Source organism: Dasypus novemcinctus, chromosome 16 (genome assembly GCF_030445035.2).
Source record: "Dasypus novemcinctus isolate mDasNov1 chromosome 16, mDasNov1.1.hap2, whole genome shotgun sequence".
Classification (NCBI taxonomy): Eukaryota; Metazoa; Chordata; class Mammalia; order Cingulata; family Dasypodidae; genus Dasypus; species Dasypus novemcinctus.
The window spans coordinates 83,815,984-83,837,066 of NC_080688.1; the positions used below are offsets into that span (position 1 = coordinate 83,815,984).

At 44.4% G+C, this 21,083-nt stretch overlaps 1 protein-coding gene across 1 annotated transcript; it reads left to right on the plus strand.

The window, feature by feature from the left end:
• Positions 1 to 9,275: 9,275 nt before the first annotated feature.
• Positions 9,276 to 9,608, plus strand: LOC139436644 (endogenous retrovirus group K member 19 Pro protein-like). Its single transcript, XM_071208396.1, has one exon. The coding sequence runs from the start codon at positions 9,276 to 9,278 to the stop codon at positions 9,606 to 9,608; it is 333 nt and encodes a 110-aa protein (XP_071064497.1).
• The last annotated feature ends 11,475 nt before the right edge of the window (positions 9,609 to 21,083 follow it).

Below are 21,083 nucleotides of genomic sequence, written 5' to 3' on the forward strand. Positions count from 1 at the left end.
CAATTCTTCCTTTAGGCCCCATTTAAATCTAGCAGGTTTTATGTCACCTGACAGACTTAGCAAAATTTTGTAAAACTGATTTATTTTGAAAATGGTGAAACATGAGGCAACCTGTCTTTCATTTTGGAGATACTATCTCAAAATTTAGGATTACTGGAATGCCAGGCTTTTCATTATTTATAGCAACTTGTGTTTTCACAAGTTTTCAGCTTCCTCTATAAGGTATATACATTTGTATATGAATGTATAATGTTATTTAGGTTACATGTCATTGATTCTCTCTTGATCCTATCAACATGTCATTGATAGAATCTTTGGGATGATGTGATTATCAAGGCAGTAGAGTATCCTCACTAGAATAGATATCTGATCTAGATAAATTTTGCCATGAAGTTCAGAATTTGAGAAATCCTGAGGAAAGAGAGTGAGGAAGTATTGATGTGTACTGGCAAATGTAAACAAATGCCTTCTGATCTCCTCCTAATATTAGCATAGATAAATGCATTTTGCAGGTCAATAGCTAGGTACCAGATGTCAGTGGCTATCTCAATATGTTTCAGTAAGAAGAACTCAACCGATTCTCCAGTTTCACAATCAGTCTCTGCCCAATTAAACATGTTAAAACCCACCATCTTGTGTCAGGAACATTCAGCTTTCTCATGGTCAGTTTGGATTGATACATGGGGATGTGGCAGAAATCACTACATCTGCCTTTTCAAGTTCTTACATATGAAATTGGCTTTATCATTTCCCTGGCTATGAAGATAGCTTCTGATTTATTCTTTTTGAGGGCTTCCAATTGGTGCTGCTGGGATAAGCTGTCCTTGGATTGGTGCGCCAATGTCATGTTTCTGATGTTGCCGAAGACATCAGTTGACAGCCATAAGCAATCATATTCTTCCTTGATATCTATAAATATTTGAGATGGCATTTTGCTTATAGCAGTGTTCTGTCATTACTCCTACAATCCCAGCTCAGCTAATAAGCAATGATGTGAGTACAAACTCTGCAGTCTCTCAGTGGAACTGTTCCTTGGAGCTATCCTAAAAGGGAGGAGAGGCAAAGAAAGATTGCTTTATTTACACTGGCTGGTAATCCTGAGTGAGAGAAAAAAAGTGTTCTGCAATGCCTTAGGTGTATTCAAACAGGCATCATTGGATATACCAATTTATATGAAAATGAAAACTCCTCCTTTCTATATAGAACATATATCTAAATTTCATTATTTGTTTTGATACTATGCAGCACTCTCTTGGAGGCAATCAGTACCACCCCTAGGGTTATGCCATAGTGCTGCTTACTTCTTTGCCCAAAATTAGTTCTGTTCCACTGCCTTTCTGGTCACCAAATTTGCTGATGGTTCTGCATCCTAAGCCCCTGTGTATTCATATTTCTAGCAATCTGTAATGCTACTTGACTTTCTGCTAAGTATGTTCAAACCTTATTATGCTTCTATAACACTAATTTTATAAAGTATCATTGTTGATTTTTATCATAGCCACCAACCGATAATATACTGAATAAACTTATTTTGCTGTTGTTATTTTGTTGTTTTAACCCTTCTTGTATTTTTTTTTTGTATAAGCCCATGGGTAAAACTTTTATTTTAAAGCATTATTTTAACTTAAACATAATGATACAGCTACCATCATTAAATTTATTCCTCAACTTTGTACTCATCCACCTCATTTTTTTCTAGTCATATATAGGAGCTTTGTACATAACCAAGAAACGTGTTTGATTCCTACTGGGTTTACTTGAGGTGTTCTTAGGGAAGAAACTGTGTTCATTAAATTACATGTCACACATTGGCCAGTGGATGACAGTGGTGTAACGGGTTCCGAGGAATAAGAAGTAGCAGAGAGTCAATTTCTGTCAATCCCTATCAGCTTTATTTCCTTTAACCAAGGTTTAGTTTTCCTGGTAAACTACCACAGGTCTCTTTAGATAAAGTTAAAGGGAAGATTTCCCTTTGTCTTTAGTACTATGGCAAAATTCTTCCCCATAGAGAGAGAACTTCTTTCTAGGAATTACGGATGAGAGGCACAGCACTTAAATTGACTCAATTCAGGCCTATGATCACCAGGCTCAGAGTTTTTGCACATTAAAGAGAAATACAAATAGCTCTCGGTAAACATTCCTGAGCAGCTGAGTTTGATACTAGAAATGCCTTAAAAACTTAGCACTTTCTATATTTTGTCAGGAGTCAAGTAATGCTGAAAATAGGAAAGCTATTCTGCCAGTTTTGTATAATTACCTCTGCCTTGCCTCTAGAAAATGCCTTCATCTGGCCTTTGCTAACATGAGGTCCTCATATTCTCTTTGATATCGGGGAGCTCCTTTCCATGCAGCTTTTGCACAAGCTTTCTGTTTCCAACAGAGACTCGACTTTGCAAAGAGGCTGGTGATGCCACACCAGTGTATTTCTTTAAGCCTTCTTGAAGATATTTTCATATAAACTCTTTTAGGCACATTTTTAGTGCTAAAGTAGCAAATTTCACACACCACCGCCAAACTAATATTCTTCTCTCTCTCAATCATTGGATTCTCTCCTTTATATTGCTTCACAGACTTTTTGCTAACTCATGTTCTTTTAAAAAGAGTTAAAATTGCCTATAGATTCTACCTGGTCACAGATGTAAATAATCAGGACCCAATGTACACAGCTAGATACATAATTTCCGCAGCTCACCGCAAAATGAAAATGTGACAGCTTTTGTTCAAAAAGAAGGAAAATAAAGTGTTATTAAAGGTACTAAGCTAAAAAGCTTTCCCTTTCTTCTTATAGATTATATTATTCTTAATATCCAATGTACTTTCACTAACTTCATCCCCAACTAAGGCAGATAATGAAGCCCAAATTACCTCCTCTGCTCTGGGAATCTCTTCCCTAAAGCCCAATTGATGTGTTTCTACTGCACTACTTAGGACTCATCCCTGGAAATAATATAAATCAACATAAGTAATCTTTTACCTAAAAATTTTTTGGTAGAGTCTAATTGGCTCATACGATCTACTTAGGGAAAGTTTAAAAAGTAGACATTAGTTAAAGAAAACTACTTATGCAGAACCAGAGCTAAAAAGGCACAATACAAGAGTAATTTTGCTGGCTCAGCTGACATCACTACTACCCTGACCCAGACACTGGATGCTGCTGCCAACACAGGGCTCCGCATGCGGCTGAAATTGCTGCTGACACTACAATCGAGATTAATTCTTATCTGTTATCTTTAAACCTTTGCTCAAACCCCAAGGTACTGAACCCACTTACCTAAGTTTGGGTTAAGTGCCTGCATTCTAAAACTCATACATTAGAGTGAAAAGAGGCTGTTTAAAGTTAAATTTAATTAATTAAAACTAATAACCACTAAAAATCAGTTCCTTCATTGCACTATCCATACTTCAAAAGCTCAGTAGGCCCATGTGGCTACCGGGTATTTTTTTGGGCAGTTCAGATACAGAATATTTCTCATTTCTGTCATCGCCCAGACTTCACTTACTGCTACTCTAGAGGATTCCTAGAACCAAAGGAGAGGTTTTTCATGCTGCGCATTGAACAACAAAGTGTCTTGCGATTGTCTATTCCTTGTATCGTGAAGACAATTTTTTTTTTTTCCGGTCATCACCAGAATAGTCATGTATTTCACATTTAGATAAGATGTCACTGCCAGCCCTGCCTCTGCCAATACCACCAAACACGGACTCATGGATAGGTCTCCACTCTCGTGACTTTTCACCCCAAATCAGAGAACTCACTTCACATCCAAATAAGTTTGGCTATGGGCTGACTAGGATGTCCTGTCTCAGTAAGCATGCCTAAACATAAAATCAGCTGGTCTTCTAGAAGGAAGAAAAGGCTATTCGAATCTCAGCTATATGCTAACTTTTAGGCTGCTCAGCATGATTTGAACTAGCAGCTAATTTCTGCCAACCATGCCAGTGATCATGATTTCTACCATGCACTTCAAATAATTATAAACAATTATTATATAAATATTATGTTAGACTTCCTACAGTACCTTTCAAAATACATACTTCCCAAACTCATGGCTCTGCAATACTAGCCTAGTGATTTACGTATATATAATTTAATCCAGAAAATAATAATGCTGATTCTAAATTAGAAGCTGAAACTTCCTCTAGACAAAAGAGTTTCCTCCTAGCATCATGGGAATTGTTAGTTTTCTTCCTTTTTAATCAGTTTTGTTTGTTTTCAACTTTCAGGAATACAATATTGCTTTTCCACTGAGATTCATCTCTCCTCAGAATATAGGCTTTTAATTATTAAGCCCCTGTTCTGGTAAAGTGGGAAAGAAGAGAAGGGGTTGTTAATGGATGGGCTCCCCTTTAACAAGGGCCAGTAACTTATCTTTCCTACAATAACATTAATAATTCTTTAGAAAATGTGATGCCTCGGAAGAAATCTTTCTCTCAAAGTATTATTATAGAGCGCTACTTGTAAGGTTTTCTACTTTCAATAGCTATATTTATGACATTATCTTGAAGTAAGCTACAGAAGTCGATTGCTTCGATACTATCCTGCTGGGGTTTTGTTTTGTTTTGTTTTGTTCTGTTTTGCTTTTAATTATCCATCTAGATATCTCATAGTATTCTCCCTCTTATCCAAAATTGACATTTTACTCCAGGGCTTTTAGGGGAAAATTCACTTTTCTGGAGATAGTCTCTTTTTCTTTCCTGGAATGGACTAGTCCTCACCTTTGCTTATTTACTCTGTCAGTATGAACTGCTCTGCTTATATCTTCCATAAATTCATCACTCTTTGGATCTGGCAATGGCTATTTCTGGCTTGCCAATATTGCTGTGCATTATTTGTTGTTATCTTCACATTCCTTCTCTTATTTAATGCTTTTTTTCCTTTTACTCTGTTTTTTTTCATTTGGGGGGGATAGGAGGGATAGTAGAGGTGAATACATGTTATCGTGTCTCTGCCATGAAGGAAAAGCTTAAAAAAGAATACTTTTGAGGGGACTGTTGCTCTAAGGAGCTCTGAAAATTATTATTAGGGTCAAAATATTTTTGATGTTTCAACAATATTCACTGCCCATATAACATCAAAAATATACTTTAATATAGATATCTCATGGTAGACTTTCTAATGTGAAATTGTATGTTTTATAATTGATGTTATGGATCCTTATTACATTACAAAGATTTGGAAGCTAATCTGTGCTATGTTTATTAGTTAGATCTCAAAGAAATAAGTAGTTCAAGTCTCAAACACAGTATCAGGCATCAGTCACATGTATAAAAACAATTTTTGAGTGACTGTGAAATTTTATATTACTATATTTAATGGAAACACCCTTTGGAAATATTTTAAAGAAAAGCAATATGAATACAAGCTTTTTAATACGCTACTAACTCCAGACCTGGAAAATACTTAACTGCCATCTGCTATGCCTTATAAGAAGTCTGTTTCGCTCTGCACTATTTCTTCTCAATTTACTCAAATTGTATCTACTTTAAAGTCCCAAATATTTTGGAGTGGAGAGGAAGAATGGATAGGCTTGTTGTTAAAATGCCTAATTTCTCTAACTAAAATGAGAGGCTTCAACAACTCTACTGTACCTTCAAGAAATCCTTGATAATTAATATCTGGTAGCTAATGAAAATGGAATTCTTATGAAAGCCACACACCATAAAAGACACCTCTTAATGATGTAAATTGGTAGATAAAGAGTTTTTTTTTCATTATTAGGTTGTAGAATAAATTTGGGTGAAACCTACATATACATGTAGTTTTGCAAAGAGGAGAAGGTAGAACACCAAAAGAAAGATAAATGGAATCATATTAATTTAGATGACTAAATATCAATGAATGATCAATTTTGATATAAATGTGCTGGGTATTTTAACATTAAACCAAATGGTGGAAATCTATACCTTCAAAATGCCTGGAAAAGGAGTAAGAAGAAGATAATGTTTGCTTTCATAATATATTGTAATTATACTTCTTCCTGAATAATAATGCTCATGTCCTGATCTGAATGTCTCTAACATGGTGAGGAATTTATATACTATGACTAAAATCATTTACTGACAAAATGCCTGTATTCACTGCTTAGCTTAGTTACAAACAAGCAGGAAATATAAGGGAATTATTTTTCCAGAGCATTTTGGATGATATTTATATACCATTTAAAATAATAAATTCTACTTAACTTTAAGTGGTGTAGGAAGATGACTTGTAAAGAATCTTAACAAGAATAGAAGTCTTCCAAAGAATGGAGGATAAAGTGAGATAACCATGGGAAAATGAGGGAAGCTATCTAGGCGAGCTGCGATGGGCCAAGGGAACCGGTAGAACGGACGGGCTTCCTGCTCTCCGCAGGGGCATGGGTGAGTCCCGCCCTCCCTGTCTGGCGAACGGGCCGCCCGCTCTTCGCCGAGGTATGGGCGAGCCATGCCCTCTCAACTGTTCCCACCTAACCGCCAAGCCTGACCTACTGCCACCCCCTCTTCCCCCTCGCCGGGGCCACGTCATCCAATGACCACTGGCCAATCCCCGCTGGCCGACTTTCACATCGCCTAACTCCCACCAGCCCCAACCAACCAACGCCCCACACGCCGCCTCCTGCCTGCCCCGTCCCCTCACCCAACAATATATATTGTCCAGCACTTCCTCAATAAAGCAGACTGCATGCTACCACCACTTGCCATCTCCGCAGCATTCTTCGTGCCCGCTGTGCGTCCATCTAACACCTCGCCCTCAAGCAGCTTGGGTAGAGCCAGAGAAACCCCCAAAACATCAAATGGCGCCCAACGTGGGGCAGGTAAGGACCCCCGTCTCCTCTGCCTAACCGACGTTAGAGGAGACCCCACCGTCTGCCCTTGGCGGACCCCCTCGACCCGCCCTGATCAAGCGAGGTCTCTTCCGCCTGGCACTCCACGCAGGCCCCTTCGTCCTCCGTCTCCAGAGGACTCTGGCGCACGGCAGCTCCAGCCTCTCAACTGGCTGCCACCATGAACTTCCCTCAATTCCCCCTGAACCCCTCTCTTCACCGCCTTGCTCCATAACTTGGCGACCCCCCGACCTCGGCGCCTGTCCCCCACCCTCTAACTTACAGCGTCTGGATGCGGAAGCCAACCCACAATCCCTGAGTGACCTCATACGATCAAAGGCGGTCTGGGGGGTCCCTGCACAGGGACCCTCTTCCATATCAGGGGATTATACCGACCCGCTACGGTCAAGAGGCTCCTAGGATTCCCGCGGGGTCAACTCTCTCCCTTTTGCCGGCGCTGGCCACACCTCTCTCCACCTCTCTTGGCGGATGAACCCCCACAACCTCTTCCCTTGCCTCCTCCTCTCCCCTCTTTGCGCCCTCGCCCTCACAGTTCTCCTCTGCCGCTCCAACCCCTGCCTGGCATTCCTCTTTTTCCTTGCAGTGCTAATCGCCCTCCCCCTGCTCACCCTCCTTTTGCTCGGCGAGCTCTCGTTGTAAGTCATGGGAGCCTCTCTTTCGCGCAAACAGGCGCCCCAAGTCCACGCCCTGGCGGCCCTGCTTGACTATCACCAATGCAAGGTCTCCGTCCGGCAGCTGCAATCCTTCTGGGACCTCTTTCTCCCCTTTAATCCCTGGCTTGCGACCGCCAACCTTTGGGACCCAGACACTTACCGGCTCCTAGTCGATCGAGTAGAGGCAGCCACGCAACACGAGAATAAGCGTTTCCCCCCGGGCCTTATTCCCGCTCTCATTACGCTTCAGTCCTGCCTCCAAGGGGCGCGTCCCCCCGAGGCCTTTGTTGCGGAGGAGGAGGACAGCACTCCCGTCGCGCCCAGCCCTGATTCCATTTCGGCATGCGCTCAGTTGGAGCAAGTGCTAGAACAAAGCCCGCCAGACCAAAATGGCGAACTTCTGCCTTCTTCCTCTACGAGCGGCCCGCCAAAACCGTGGGGCCACATACGGCTCGAGTGCCCGGATATCTCCAAGGCGGGGCTTCCTAACAAAGGAGAAGTGGGCACGGCTCCCCCTCCGCCGCCTTATGGGACCGCCTCCATCCCGCCCGGCACACCCCCAGTGCCTGCGCCATCCGGCTGGGGCGAAATCCCCCCCTCCTCTTCCGCCCCTGCCCCTTGGGATCCGCCCGCTTCTACGTCATCGGAGGGGCAGGCCTCACTTGCAGCCTCCGACCCCTGGGCTCCGCCTCCCCGCAGCACTTCCTCTCTCGCCCCCCCCCCGACTTCCCTTCCGCTCGCCTGCATGCCGCCTCTCAGCACCTCCCCCTTTCCCCAACCCTGCCCTCTATTTTCCCCATCAATGTTATAGGGTCTCGCAACCGGCCAATAGCCTGGTACCCCCAAGACTCCAAGACCGTCAAACGCCTTCGCAAGGCTGTTAAGGAGGACGGGCTCTACAGTCCTTATGCCAAGCAGCTCCTGGAGGATCTCTCAGGGGAGCTTAATATCCCATATGATTGGTTCTCTCTTGCCCGCGCCATCCTCACCCCAGGGCAATACGTTACCTGGTGGGCTCACTTTCAGGATCAGGCTGAACAGCAGGCCGCCGAGAACCAGCATGCAGGGGTCCCTGGCGCCTTGCCGGCATTCATGGGTACTGACACCTATGCCAACCCTGCCTTCTATGATCGCGCGCCCCTGCACTTTTGGGGCCAGCTGCGCACCTGTGCCATGAAGGCCTTTTCAGAGTCCGCCAACCCGGCAGGCCAAACCTTTGCCAAACTCACCCAAAAGGCCGGGGAAGATTTTGCCTCTTTTGTCTCTCGAGTCCAAGAGGCCTGCGAACGTAAGGTTGAGGACCCCCAGGCGCGGATTGCCCTAGCCAAGGAACTTGTACGGCAAGGAGCCAATCCCGCCTGTCAGCAGGCTTTGCTCCCCGTCCGCGACAAAGATCTTCATGACTGGGTCCTAGCTTGTCGAGATCTCGACCCCTCCCCACAGGCTACCCGAGCCTTAACCGAGTCCTTGCAAAGAGGCACTGAGACCATGGCCGCCTCTTTGGCCTCCTTCCTCGTGCAAGCACTGGCCATTACTGCTGGCTGCTTCAAATGCGGCCAAGTCGGCCACTTTGCGCGAGACTGCCCCAATCATGCCCCGCCTCCTACCGGGGGTAACAGGGGCTCTGGGGACCCGCACCCTGGCCGACCCGCCACCCCCTGCCCCCGCTGCGGCCGCGGCTACCACTGGGCCCGAGAGTGCCGTGTAACCTCCCTCCAGCCTGGCCGCCTTTAAACTCCCAGTGGGGCAGGTCTCAGCCCTGACACCAAGAGACCACTGTGTGGCCTCCAAAGCCCTGATGTGGGCGCTCCCCATTGGGAATGACCGCCCAACGCTAGCGCTCAAAGTAGATGGGCAATGGTTTCACGGTACCCTGGACTCGGGAGCGGAAGTTTCCTGCTTCCCCTCCCTTTATGAAAATTACTGGTACCTAGTGGACGGCCCCCCCATCCAAGGGGCCACAGGGGCTGCCGCCTCTAAGCAGGCGCACGATACCCTCACCTGGGAGGATGAGGAGGGACATTCTGGCACCTTTTGGCCGCTCTTCCTCCCCATGCTCCCCACCGTCCTTTGGAGGAGAGATGTCCTCTCACAGGCTGGAGCGTCCATCACCACGGCCCCCCCCCAATAGAATGGGCCACTGCTCGCGGCACTCAACCAAAACCCGCCCCTCTGCAGTGGGACACAGAGAAGCCTATATGGGTTGAGCAATGGCCTTTACCGCCCCACAAGCTCGAAGCTCTGGCACAACTAGTGCAGGAACAACTGAAAAAGGGGCACATAGAGCCTTCCACCAGCCCCTACCATTCGCCTGTCTTCGTTATCCACAAGAAATCCACAGATAAATACCGGCTTTTACATGACCTCAGGGAGATTAACAAACACATTATTCCCATGGGTTCCGCGCAGCCCGGTTTACCTCACCCATCAGCCATCCCTGCACACTATCATATACTCATCCTAGACATCAAGGATTGTTTCTTCTCCATCCCATTACACCCTAGGGACAGGCCCAAGTTCGCCTTCACGGTGCCCCTGGGCAACCACAGGGGGGCTAACCCCCGCTATCAGTGGCGCATCCTTCCACAGGGCATGCGCAACAGCCCCACCATCTGTCAGAATTTTGTCAACTACGCGGTTGCCCCGCTTCGGCCAGAGGCATATATCATCCACTACATGGACGATGTCCTCCTAGCCCATCAGGACGCAGAACATCTACAAACCGTTATGAATAAGCTCATTGATAACCTGTTGGCACTAGGCCTCACCGTCAGCAGGGAAAAGGTCCAACATGTACCCCCATTTACATTTCTGGGGTTCCGCATATCTTCTCATGTGCAGCCCACCGCCCCGCAACTGCGCGTACCCGATCGCTTGTCGCTAGCCGAGCTGCAACAACTGTGCGGCAATATTAATTGGGTTCGCACTGCTATCCCAGTCACCACCGCCCAACTCGAGCCGCTGTTCTCCCTCCTCAGGCAGCCAGGACCTATGACATCCGCAGCTGCCCGGAGCATCAAGCTCTCGCCGGAGGCCAGGGGCGCTATTAAGTTAGTCAATGAGGCTCTAACCAGCATGTCCCTACAGAGGCATGACCCCAGCAAGCCCATCTTGGCCCTTGTACTCCACACCCCCGGAACGCCTACCGGCGTCCTCTGGCAAGAGGGCCCACTCCAATGGGTGCACTTATCTAAGAGCCGACTTCCCAAAATTTGCCGCTGCACCCATGCCTGGCTCAGCCTGGCACATGACCTCCTAACACTCAGCCTCCACACCTACAATACCACACCCTCCACCATAGTCTGGCCCCTCACAGCGCAAGGGTTCAGCCTGCTTCTTCAAGAGGATCCTTCAGCTCAAATCCTCCTGTCACGTTTCCAGGGGTCCTTTGATAACCACTACCCCTCCCACAAGCTCCTCCAGGGACTTACTCGTACGCCCTTGGCAGCCCAGCGGCACTCTTTCCCTTCCTCTACGCCGCTGCCTCACTGTACCACGGCCTTCACCGACGCCTCTAAAATTAAGTTTGCGTTTGTTGCCTATGTCAAACACCAAAACCAGCCCATTAGGCGAGTCTTTACTAACCCTCACTCGGTACAGGCGGGCGAACTCTCGGCAGTTGTCGCCTGCCTCCAGGCCTTTGCAGACCAGCCCCTTAACATCTTCACAGACAGCTTATATACGCTGCAGGTATGCAAGTCCCTCGCCTATGCGGTATTCTTCCCGAGAGATACACCCATTGACACGGCCCTCGCCATGCTCCAGCGCCTCCTAGAAGGGAGGTCCCACCCCTGGTACATTGATCGGAGTCACACAGCCCTGCCTGGCCCTTTGGCCGCAGGCAACGCGGAGGCCGATCGGGCAGTCTCTGCCTATGCCCTCGCTGCCGCTGGGGATCATATTAACCAGGCTAAGTCCCTACACGCCCGTTTTCATTTCTCGGCCACCTCGCTGAGGCATCTACTGCCGGACTTACCTATTGAAACGTGCAAGCACCTCGTGCGCTCATGTCAGACCTGCGCGCCGTTCCTTCCGCTTGGGCCCTTGCAGCCTCAAGGAGTAAACCCCCGAGGTCTAAAACCCAACTCTCGATGGCAAATGGACGTTACCCACGTCCCCTCATTCGGGAGGTTCAAATATGTCCACGTCGCTATTGACACTTACTCACACCTCACCTATGTGGCCGCCCTCCCAGGAGAATCAGCCAAATACTGCATCAAGGCCCTTCAACAGGCCATCCTGTTCATGGGCGTCCCCTGGGATCTAAAAACCGATAATGGGCCCGCATACCACAGCAGCAGCTTTAAATTATTCCTGCAGGCCTATAACATCACGCACCATTTTGGCATTCCTTACAACCCACAGGGGCAAGCACTCGTTGAAAATACGCACCGCTGCCTAAAAACCCAAATAGAGAGAGAGAGAGCAATTGCCCCCCAAAATTCTGCAGATGAAATCCTTACAACATGCCTCATCCACCTAAACCTTCTAACCTTCGACAACAAGGGCCTCTCGCCCACCCATAAGCACTGGGGGCCATCTTATCTGCCCACCCCCATGCCCTTGGTCTATTGGAAAGACCCAGAGAAGAACACATGGGAAGGGCCATGCCCCCTCCTTACCCAAGGGAGAGGTTTTGCTTGTGTTTTTCCAGAAACCGCCTCACAGCCAATCTGGATCCCCGGACGCAACATCCGGCCCGCCACCACCGCCCACAATGACACGACGAGACAAGCGCAAGCTGCGGTTCCTCGCCCATCGGGTGTCCAAGATGACGCTGAGCAAAGAGATCTCTCCAATCGCCCCAACCAATGACCCCCAACTCTTGCAGTTAATCCAGCTCTACCACCGAGCCAGTGCCATCTCAGGTCACAACCCCCCCCCACCAGGTATTCCTCTGCTTAAATCTTTGCTCCTTCTAATGCTCGCACTCCTATCCAACCCTGCACCTGTCCTCTCTAACCCATCACACCAACCCTTCAATTGGACAGTCAGAGTCATTGGGGCTGAAGATAAAATCTTGTTGCATAACATCACCGCCCAGGCCCCAGCGTTCACAACACATATCTGCCGCCTTATGGGTCGTTCCTACACAGAACAGGATGACGAGTCTGGGACATGCTATGCCTCGCCCACTAATGGGCGTCCGGTAGGTCTAGCCTTTGGTAGCAGTTATCTAGTCTCCGGCTTTTACATCTGTCCTTCCTCTGCCAGAGGCTGCCACGACCCTGCACACTCTTATTGCCCCTCCTGGGGATGCGAAACCATGGCCTACGGCTGGAGCAATGCTCCAAACCGGGACTCCTACCTCTCATTCCGCACTGCAAATTCTGCCCGATGGGATGTAATTGTCCTCACCGTTAAAGACCCTTCCAGCACTGCCTGGCTGCAGGGCCGTACATACGGCATCCGGCTATACATGGAAGGTTATGATTATGGCCTCTTCATAATACAAAAGAGGGCCCCCACCTCCACCCCTCCAGTTGCCGTTGGTCCCAACCCAGTCCTCAACCCTCTACCCCCTTCTCCTCCCCCTGCAACGAAAACCAGCAGTCAGTCTCCTCCTCCTCCTGCAACGAAAACCAGCAGTCAGTCTCCTCCTCCCCCTGTAGCGAGAACCAGCAATCAGTCTTCTAGCTCCATCGCCATCCCTCCTACCCCCCTACCCCCGCTGCAAATCCACAACCCGCTTCTGTCCTTAGTCAAAGCCACCTTTCTCACTCTCAACTCCTCCGATGCCAACCTTACCGCTAGCTGTTGGCTGTGCCTCTCCTCCTCAATGCCTTACTACGAAGCGATAGCCACCAATGCCTCTTATCAAGCCTCCCCAGACCATGCTCCTGCCTCTTGCAATTGGAACCAAACCCAAGTAGGACTAACAATCCAATGAGTCTCTCAAAGGGGGCTCTGTATCACTAAAATCGGGGGCACCATTACCCCCTCCATGAAAACTCTCTGCAACCATACAACTACCCCCGATGCAACCGCAAAATTTCTATTACCCGCCGATAACACAAAATGGCTATGTTCCTTCACCGGCCTTACCCCATGCCTTAATGTTCCCACCCTCAACTCCACCAACGAAACCTGCGTGCTCGCTCTCTTACTCCCCTGCATTTTCTATCATAGCAATAACCAATTTTTTGACTCCTGGCAGCGCCACCTTCTACCGACATACGCGCAGAAAAGGGAAGTCATCACTGCCATTACAATTGCCTCACTTCTAGGTCTAGCAGGAGCCGGCACCGGAATTGCGGCCCTAACCCTGCACACTAGTGCCTTTTCCTCACTCAGGGCAGCCGTCGATCAAGATGTCGCCCGTCTCGAAACAGCCATTAACCACCTAGAAAAATCACTTAATTCCCTCTCCGAGGTAGTCCTTCAAAACCGCAGAGGGTTAGACCTCCTCTTTCTTAAAGAAGGAGGCCTCTGTGCCGCACTAGGCGAGGAATGCTGTTTCTATGCTAATTACTCCGGCCTCATTCAAGACAATCTAGCCCAAGTCAGGGCCGGACTGGAAAAACGAAAAAGGGAGAGAGAAGGCCAAGGAGGCCTCTCCTGGGGATTCAATGGAATCCTCCCCTACATCCTCCCTATTTTGGGCCCCCTAATTATTCTCCTCTTCGCATTGGCAGTCAGACCATGGGCCATTAGAAGGATCGTCCAACTCGCCAAGGATCAGGCTAATGCAATTTTTAGCTCACACGTACAGGTCAACTATCAGCGACTTGCCACCAACGAGAACGCCCCCCCATTTCGTCTTCCCGGCCTCCTCCTGCCCGTTCTCCCCGCAGGTGCCCCACGCCTCCTGTAACCTCGGCACCCCCTGCTGCCCTCACTCTCAAGCAGCTATGGCCCCGCTAAACCGTGCGCTCCCACTTCCCCCAGCCCACGGCCTACCCGCCTTTTAGCCCCCACTAACTTTTCAGGAGACGGATCTTCCAAAACTTCATTCGCCCCGGACCCCGCCAATACCGCCGCTGCCCTCCAGAACCAAGCAGCCATTCGCCTGTCCAATCGCCGGACCACCTTCGAGCTGCGGACCGGCCGACCGGCTACCTGCTAGCTCCAGATTGCCACTATGCCCCCCCCCCCTTTCCTGTGCCAATGCAAACTTCGCCCACCTCCCTGCCACTCTCCTGGTCCATTTTTATGTATAAGAGAGGGGGAATTGAGGGAAGGCTATCTAGGCGAGCTGCGATGGGCCAAGGGAACCGGTAGAATGGACGGGCTTCCTGCTCTCCGCAGGGGCATGGGCGAGTCCCACCCTCCCTGTCTGGCGAACGGGCCGCCCGCTCTTCGCCGAGGTACGGGCGAGCCACGCCCTCTCGACTGTTCCCACCTAACCACTAAGCCCGACCTACTGCCTCCCCCTCTTCCCCCTCGCCGGGGCCATGCCATCCAACGACCACTGGCCAATCCCCGCCGACCGATTTTCACATCGCCTAACTCCCACCAGCCCCAACCAACCAATGCCCCACACGCCGCCTCCTGCCTGCCCCATCCCCTCACCCCACAATATATATTGTCCAGCACTTCCTCAATAAAGCAGACTGCATGCTACCACCACTTGCCGTCTCCGCAGCATTCTTCGCGCCCGCTGTGCGTCCATCTAACACCTCGCCCTCAAGCAGCCTGGGTAGAGCCAGAGAAACCCCCAAAACATCAGGAAAATTCCATGACTTTCCGTGGTAGACAGCATAATATTCATCACCTGATTCATAATCAGACTACACTTATAAGCATTACTGACATATTACAGAGAAAATATTTGCCAGAAGCACCAGTTTGCAAATTCCATTATAATATGTGTATATGTTATTTTATTTACTGAAACAAAGAAGCAGGTGGTAATAAGCTCAATTTATAAGTAAGGATGAATAATTTAAAACACATTTCATAAAGAAAGGTAAAATTGAATTTACCTCCTATTTTTTAAAGGAATGTCAGAGAAATAATTTTGTTTTACTCAAAAGAAAGTTTTTTCTCCATTTTGACTCAAATAAAAATGTCTATTGTGTCACTTCAGGTGTCCATCTATGTTCAGCTCTCCTAGCAGGGACTAATAAAGTAATATCACTCTGTAACCAGAAGCTTTGTCTGAAATGCATGAGAAATGTTGATAGGAACATCAATATCCCCATGCAGAAGATAAAAGCCAGACCTTATTCTAATAAGACTTATTAGAAACTGTAAGATAAGATGAATTGCATGCAGAGTCCAAAAATCCCCCAAGAGACCTAAAGTATTAAAAAAAAAAAAAGTGTTTACTTTATGTGTTACTTTGGCAGGCTGCTACACCAAATCCCACACACTCTGGCTTGACAACAGCATTTTATTGTCTCATGCTTTCAAAGGCTAGAAGTCCAAAACCAAGGTATTGGGGAGACTGTGTTTTCTCCCCAAAGTCTGCAGCATTTCTGGTGCTGTCCTGCTGCAATCCTCAGGGTAATTTAGGCTCACATGTCTCCCGCCTTCATGTGGCAACATCCTTGATCTCCTGTGTTTCTCTTTTGGCTTCAGCTGACTTTCAACTTCTGGCTCTTCTGTGTCCTTCTCTCACTTACTGTATCTCAATTTCTTCTGCTTATAAAGGACTCCAGTAATATGGATTAAAGCCCAGCCTCATTTGGTTGAGCCCAGCTTAACTTAAAATATCCTCAAAACGTCCTATTTACGAATGGGTCCACAACCACAGCAATGCTGCGGAAGATTAAGGCATGCCCTCTTTCAATGTAACACACTCTGCAATGCATGCTATAGGAAAAGTCTGAGGTGGCCTCCATAAAAAAGATATTTTAAGATGACTTGTGGCAGCAATGCACAGAGACTATAAAAAATAAGTTTCAGAAATTGTGAAATATCACCGTGGTATTTTCTTTATCAACTTTTTAGTCATGTTTCATTTGAAGTAAGAACAAAGACAGAAGATAAATCTAGCAGTTTCAATAGAAATAATATTCACATTATTAGTTTAAAATGTCAGTTATTAGGATGTTTATGGTGGCTTTTAAAATGCTATTGAGGAAAATAAGATTAGTACCCATAAACTAAAAAAAACAGCCAGAGATCATTGCCTGCATATTTTTTAAAACATTACAGTAAATTGACCAATTTCCTTCCCCATATAAACAATGGGTCTTCAAAGTAAAGGTACTGTTACATTACTAAAGAGATGTATTCCTATGTTCACCTATTAATTTATTCATTAATGCCAAGAAATTATTGAACATCTATTATGTCTCAGGCACCGTGCTTTTCACTGAAGATAAAACAGCTGAAAAAGAAAAATCACAAGTAATAGAAAAGCAGAATTTTGCACCTGACCACAAGTTCCGAAATTTTCTCTTGCCTCAGAAAAATCTTTTGGAGGATAAATTTCCATAAGGATTATTTTATGAGTCTGGAACTCAAAGCAAAGAAATAGAAATTTGCAAAGGAACTGCTCTCCTTGCTGCCAAACACAAATAAATTGTAACGAAGTGCTTAGTGAAAGAGAATGGTAAGGCTATGAAATAAAAGAAGCTATCACTTTATGGAATTACCATGGAACAAGGAACTAAATGCCAGCCCTTATGCCCTGCTGAGTGAGGAATCTGATCTGGAGATGCTTCCTTAAGATGGAAACTTGAAAGGGGCAAATCCCCCAAAGGGTATGATGGGAAATGAAGGTCTAACGTACAAATAAATGGAGCTCAAGATAATAGAATAGAAAGAATTGGAGAAAGACAATGAGCACAAACGGATGGGACATTTTAGAATTGGTGAAAGATATGTTTATGCACATAGGAAAGGCTCAAGTTGTTCTAATAAGATAGATAAAATGTACAACTAGACTCATTGAATTTAATGCAAATTCTAGAGGCAGAAACTTAAAGGCCTAAATGCCACTAGAAGGAACAATTACAAAAGCAATACTATTAGAAAGATAGATTTCTTAAAAAGAAACATTAAATGCAAGAGAGAGTAGTATAATATTTTCGAAGTGTTGAAATAAATTAAATATAGTCTTTTTATTATGCCCAGAAAAACTATCTTTCAAATAAAGAAGAGGGGATATACAGAGAAATATTAATAAAAACTGAGTTTAAGTCCAAAAGATGCATACAAAATCAATTGCTCAAGAGTGTATCTCAGGATAATTGGGAAAATGATCCTAGAAGGAATGTCTTGACACCAAGAAGGAAAATAATTCTAAAGCAAGTATTTAAGCTTGATTTTAAAGAGATCCATGACGTAATTTGTTTTTTATTAAGTAACAACAGAGGCAGCCAAATGACTAGTTGTCTGCATTTGAATTACTTTGAATATTTAAAAAATATTTTGGGGCCTGACCACGAGTTGGTTGCAACCACAAACTTGCTTGTTTGAAATGACATTGTTTTCTTTTGGGGTCTAGTAAGACTACTGCACAGAGAAAAGTGTAAAGATATTATTAGATTGGATACATGAAAATTGGAATCCCTTAACGATGTAAGAGGTAAAATTCTGTAACAGTTTGATATGGTTTTGAATTCCAAAAATAGAGATTGGATTATGTTTGTAATCTGATCTGTACCTGTGCATGATTGAGTTATGATTAGGACATCAAGGGGTGGGGACTCACAGATAAAAGGCATGGCAAAGAACATAGTTGAGGGTGTCTGATGTTGAAATTTTGATGTTGGAGTTTGATGCTGAAGACTTAAGCTGGAGCCCAAGAAGTAAGCTCACAGAAGAAAGAAAAGCCAACCACAGAAGAAAGGAGCCTTGAACCAGAGAGAAGCAAAACCCTGGAAGCGAGGAATCCAGGAAGCCTGAACCCTCACAGCCATCGGGAGCCATCTTGCTCCAACAAGTGAAAACAGACTTTGGTGAAAGCAGTAAGTTATGCTTTATGGCCTGATATCTGTAGGCTCCTACCCCACATAAATAACCTTTATAAAAACCAACCAATTTCTGGCATTTTGCATTAACAGCCCTTTGGTTGACTAATACAAGTTCTGAACAGAAATCCAAGTTATTATCCTTTTTCTAACCTGCTTTAGTGTAATGAAAATAGATTAAAATCAATGCTAGCATGGAGTGAGTAAAGGCAATGGAATTACAAAGGATGAATAAATAATTAAACCTCACGTCAAAAGGAAATCCTAAATAGAGGAAGCCATGTATAAGATAAAAATTGAGGTGAAAGAGTAAGAGAACCTATGCCTTCTTAAAACTTCTAGCAGTTAGAATAACTGGATGATGATTTCTCAATGTAGTTCAGGATTTTCCAATGGAATGAATAATTTCAAATTTGGATAAATTTTATATGGATGTTTGTTTATATGTAGTAATACATATATGTGTGTATGTTCTTAATCAAGAAAATAATTAAAATATATTTTGTAGAGCAGAACAAAAATGATTCCTTTAGTTTTGAAATAAACGATGGTGGTTTATTTATTGACTATAAACTTTATTTCACCTTTTGACTTTATTTAATATTTAAATCCTTATTGGTTAGAAATCTTGAGGAGTTTACTATTTAATATATATTTTAAAAATCTGAGGAAAAGTTTTGTAGATCTCATTGCATTATCTCTTGGTTGTAATGAATCCCATTACATTTATGACTATGTTATCATATCAGTTAATGCGTTTTCTGTGCAATGATGCAGTTTCAGTTCCACGCCCTGCGGCAATCAACAAAATGAATCATTTTTCATGGTCTCTGCATGAATCCAAAATAAATCAATAGAAAATGTGCAGAATCAAAATGTGGGAGATAAACCCATGTTAATTGTAGTTACTAAACAATACTGCTACATAACATTCTTATTTTGACAAGTATATTTTCTTAAACTTTAATATACAAACATACATCTTTTCCAAGTTAAACTTATTTTATTTCAATCAGGCTTAATTTATCAACTGAAATCAACAAATCAGGTATTGAACAACTTCAGAGGAAAACAGGAAATATCACAGGAGATACTTGGCCTTTTCCTATTCATTAGGTATTACTCTTTGAAGACTTCATATCCATTATTTTGCATATAGTACTGTACCTTGTCTGTTTGTGCACTGGTAACATTGGTTTTTCCTATCAAGATTTCTTTCAGCATCCAGATTTTCCTCTTGGAAAAAAATGATTATGATGGTAACTAATGATGTTGAAAAAAAACTGTTTGTATTTATCCTAGAAGTATAGGAACAATAGGGAAGTGTGCGGAAAATGCCATTTTCAATAGGAGAATTTCTTGGTGATAGTTTCCCACAGATATTTTTCCAGGGTAATATTTTCTTCTATTTCTTTCACTCAAACTTTTTTGAACTGAACTTCAAATCCCAAAGATGTAACATGCATGTAAGATGCAGTCTGGGACTATATCTTGCCTTGCATCCTCCTGTCTCGAATACTCATTATAAACTTCTTCTGTGATTGTTTTGAATACTTAAAAGAGCATTTTTTAAAATAAATGTATTACAATAGTCTAGTTATTGTAAGAAATGCAATCTTTTTGGCTTTGGAATTTATTAAAGAGCCTTACATTGATAATTTTGAATGAACTTATTAGACTTTATTTCATCTATAACTTAGCTCTTGGTTGATATTCTAATTTATTTCAAAAACAAAAGAATAATAAATATATCAACATGTTCTTTAGGAGAATATGTAAATGAGTCAAAATAGTAATTATATACTCAGTAATGACTCTGCTAAGAGTCGTTTCATGCATCTACACCCTTAGTTCTCCCACAAAGGAATTCAATTATTATCAGACAGATTTTCTAGTTGAGATGCACTGAAAAATCTAAATAAGTTATATAACCACACACACACATAGTAAATAGGGCAGTAAGATTCACCCCTAGGCAGTCGGACAATAGTGCTGTTCTCTTAACCTTCCCAGTAAACTCTCTATTGGCTCTGGATTCCTGTTGACAGACTTCACTAATTTACTGCATATTTTCCTTAATACGATTCTGTGACCTTGTTCTTTTTTTAAGTAGGTACCAGGTAAAATCAGGACCTTATACATGGGAAGCAAGTGCTCAATCACTGAGCTACACCTGCTCTCCAGTTAGAGCTTTTTTGTTTTGTTTTGTTTTTGTTTTTTAGAAGGTACCAGGGATTGAACCTGGGACCTTGTACATAGGAAGCAGGAGCTCGAACACTTGAGCTACATCCGTTCCTTGACCTTATTCTTTTGATTAAAATATTTTCATTATAGGAAAGGAAAGTATGTAGCCTATATATGTAAAAATATTTTAGTCTGATCTTAGGAACAATGATATAAAGCAAAGAGATAAGTAATCAAGGCAGCATGGTACTGGCACATGGACAGACAGATAGACCAATGATTGAATTGAGACATCTGAAAATCAGCCCTCACATTTATGCCCAGCTGATTGGTAAAGAAAAAGTCTCTTCAAAAAAATAGTGCTGTGAAAACTGGATGTCCATATGGAAAAGAATAAAGGTGGACCCCTATCGCATGCCATATACAAAACTCAACTCAAAATGGATCAAATACTTAAATTTAAAAAACAAGATGATAAAACTCCTAGAAGAAAACATAGGACTCTCCCCAACCTTGTGTTAGGCAATTCTTTTTAAACTTTAAACTCAAAACATGAG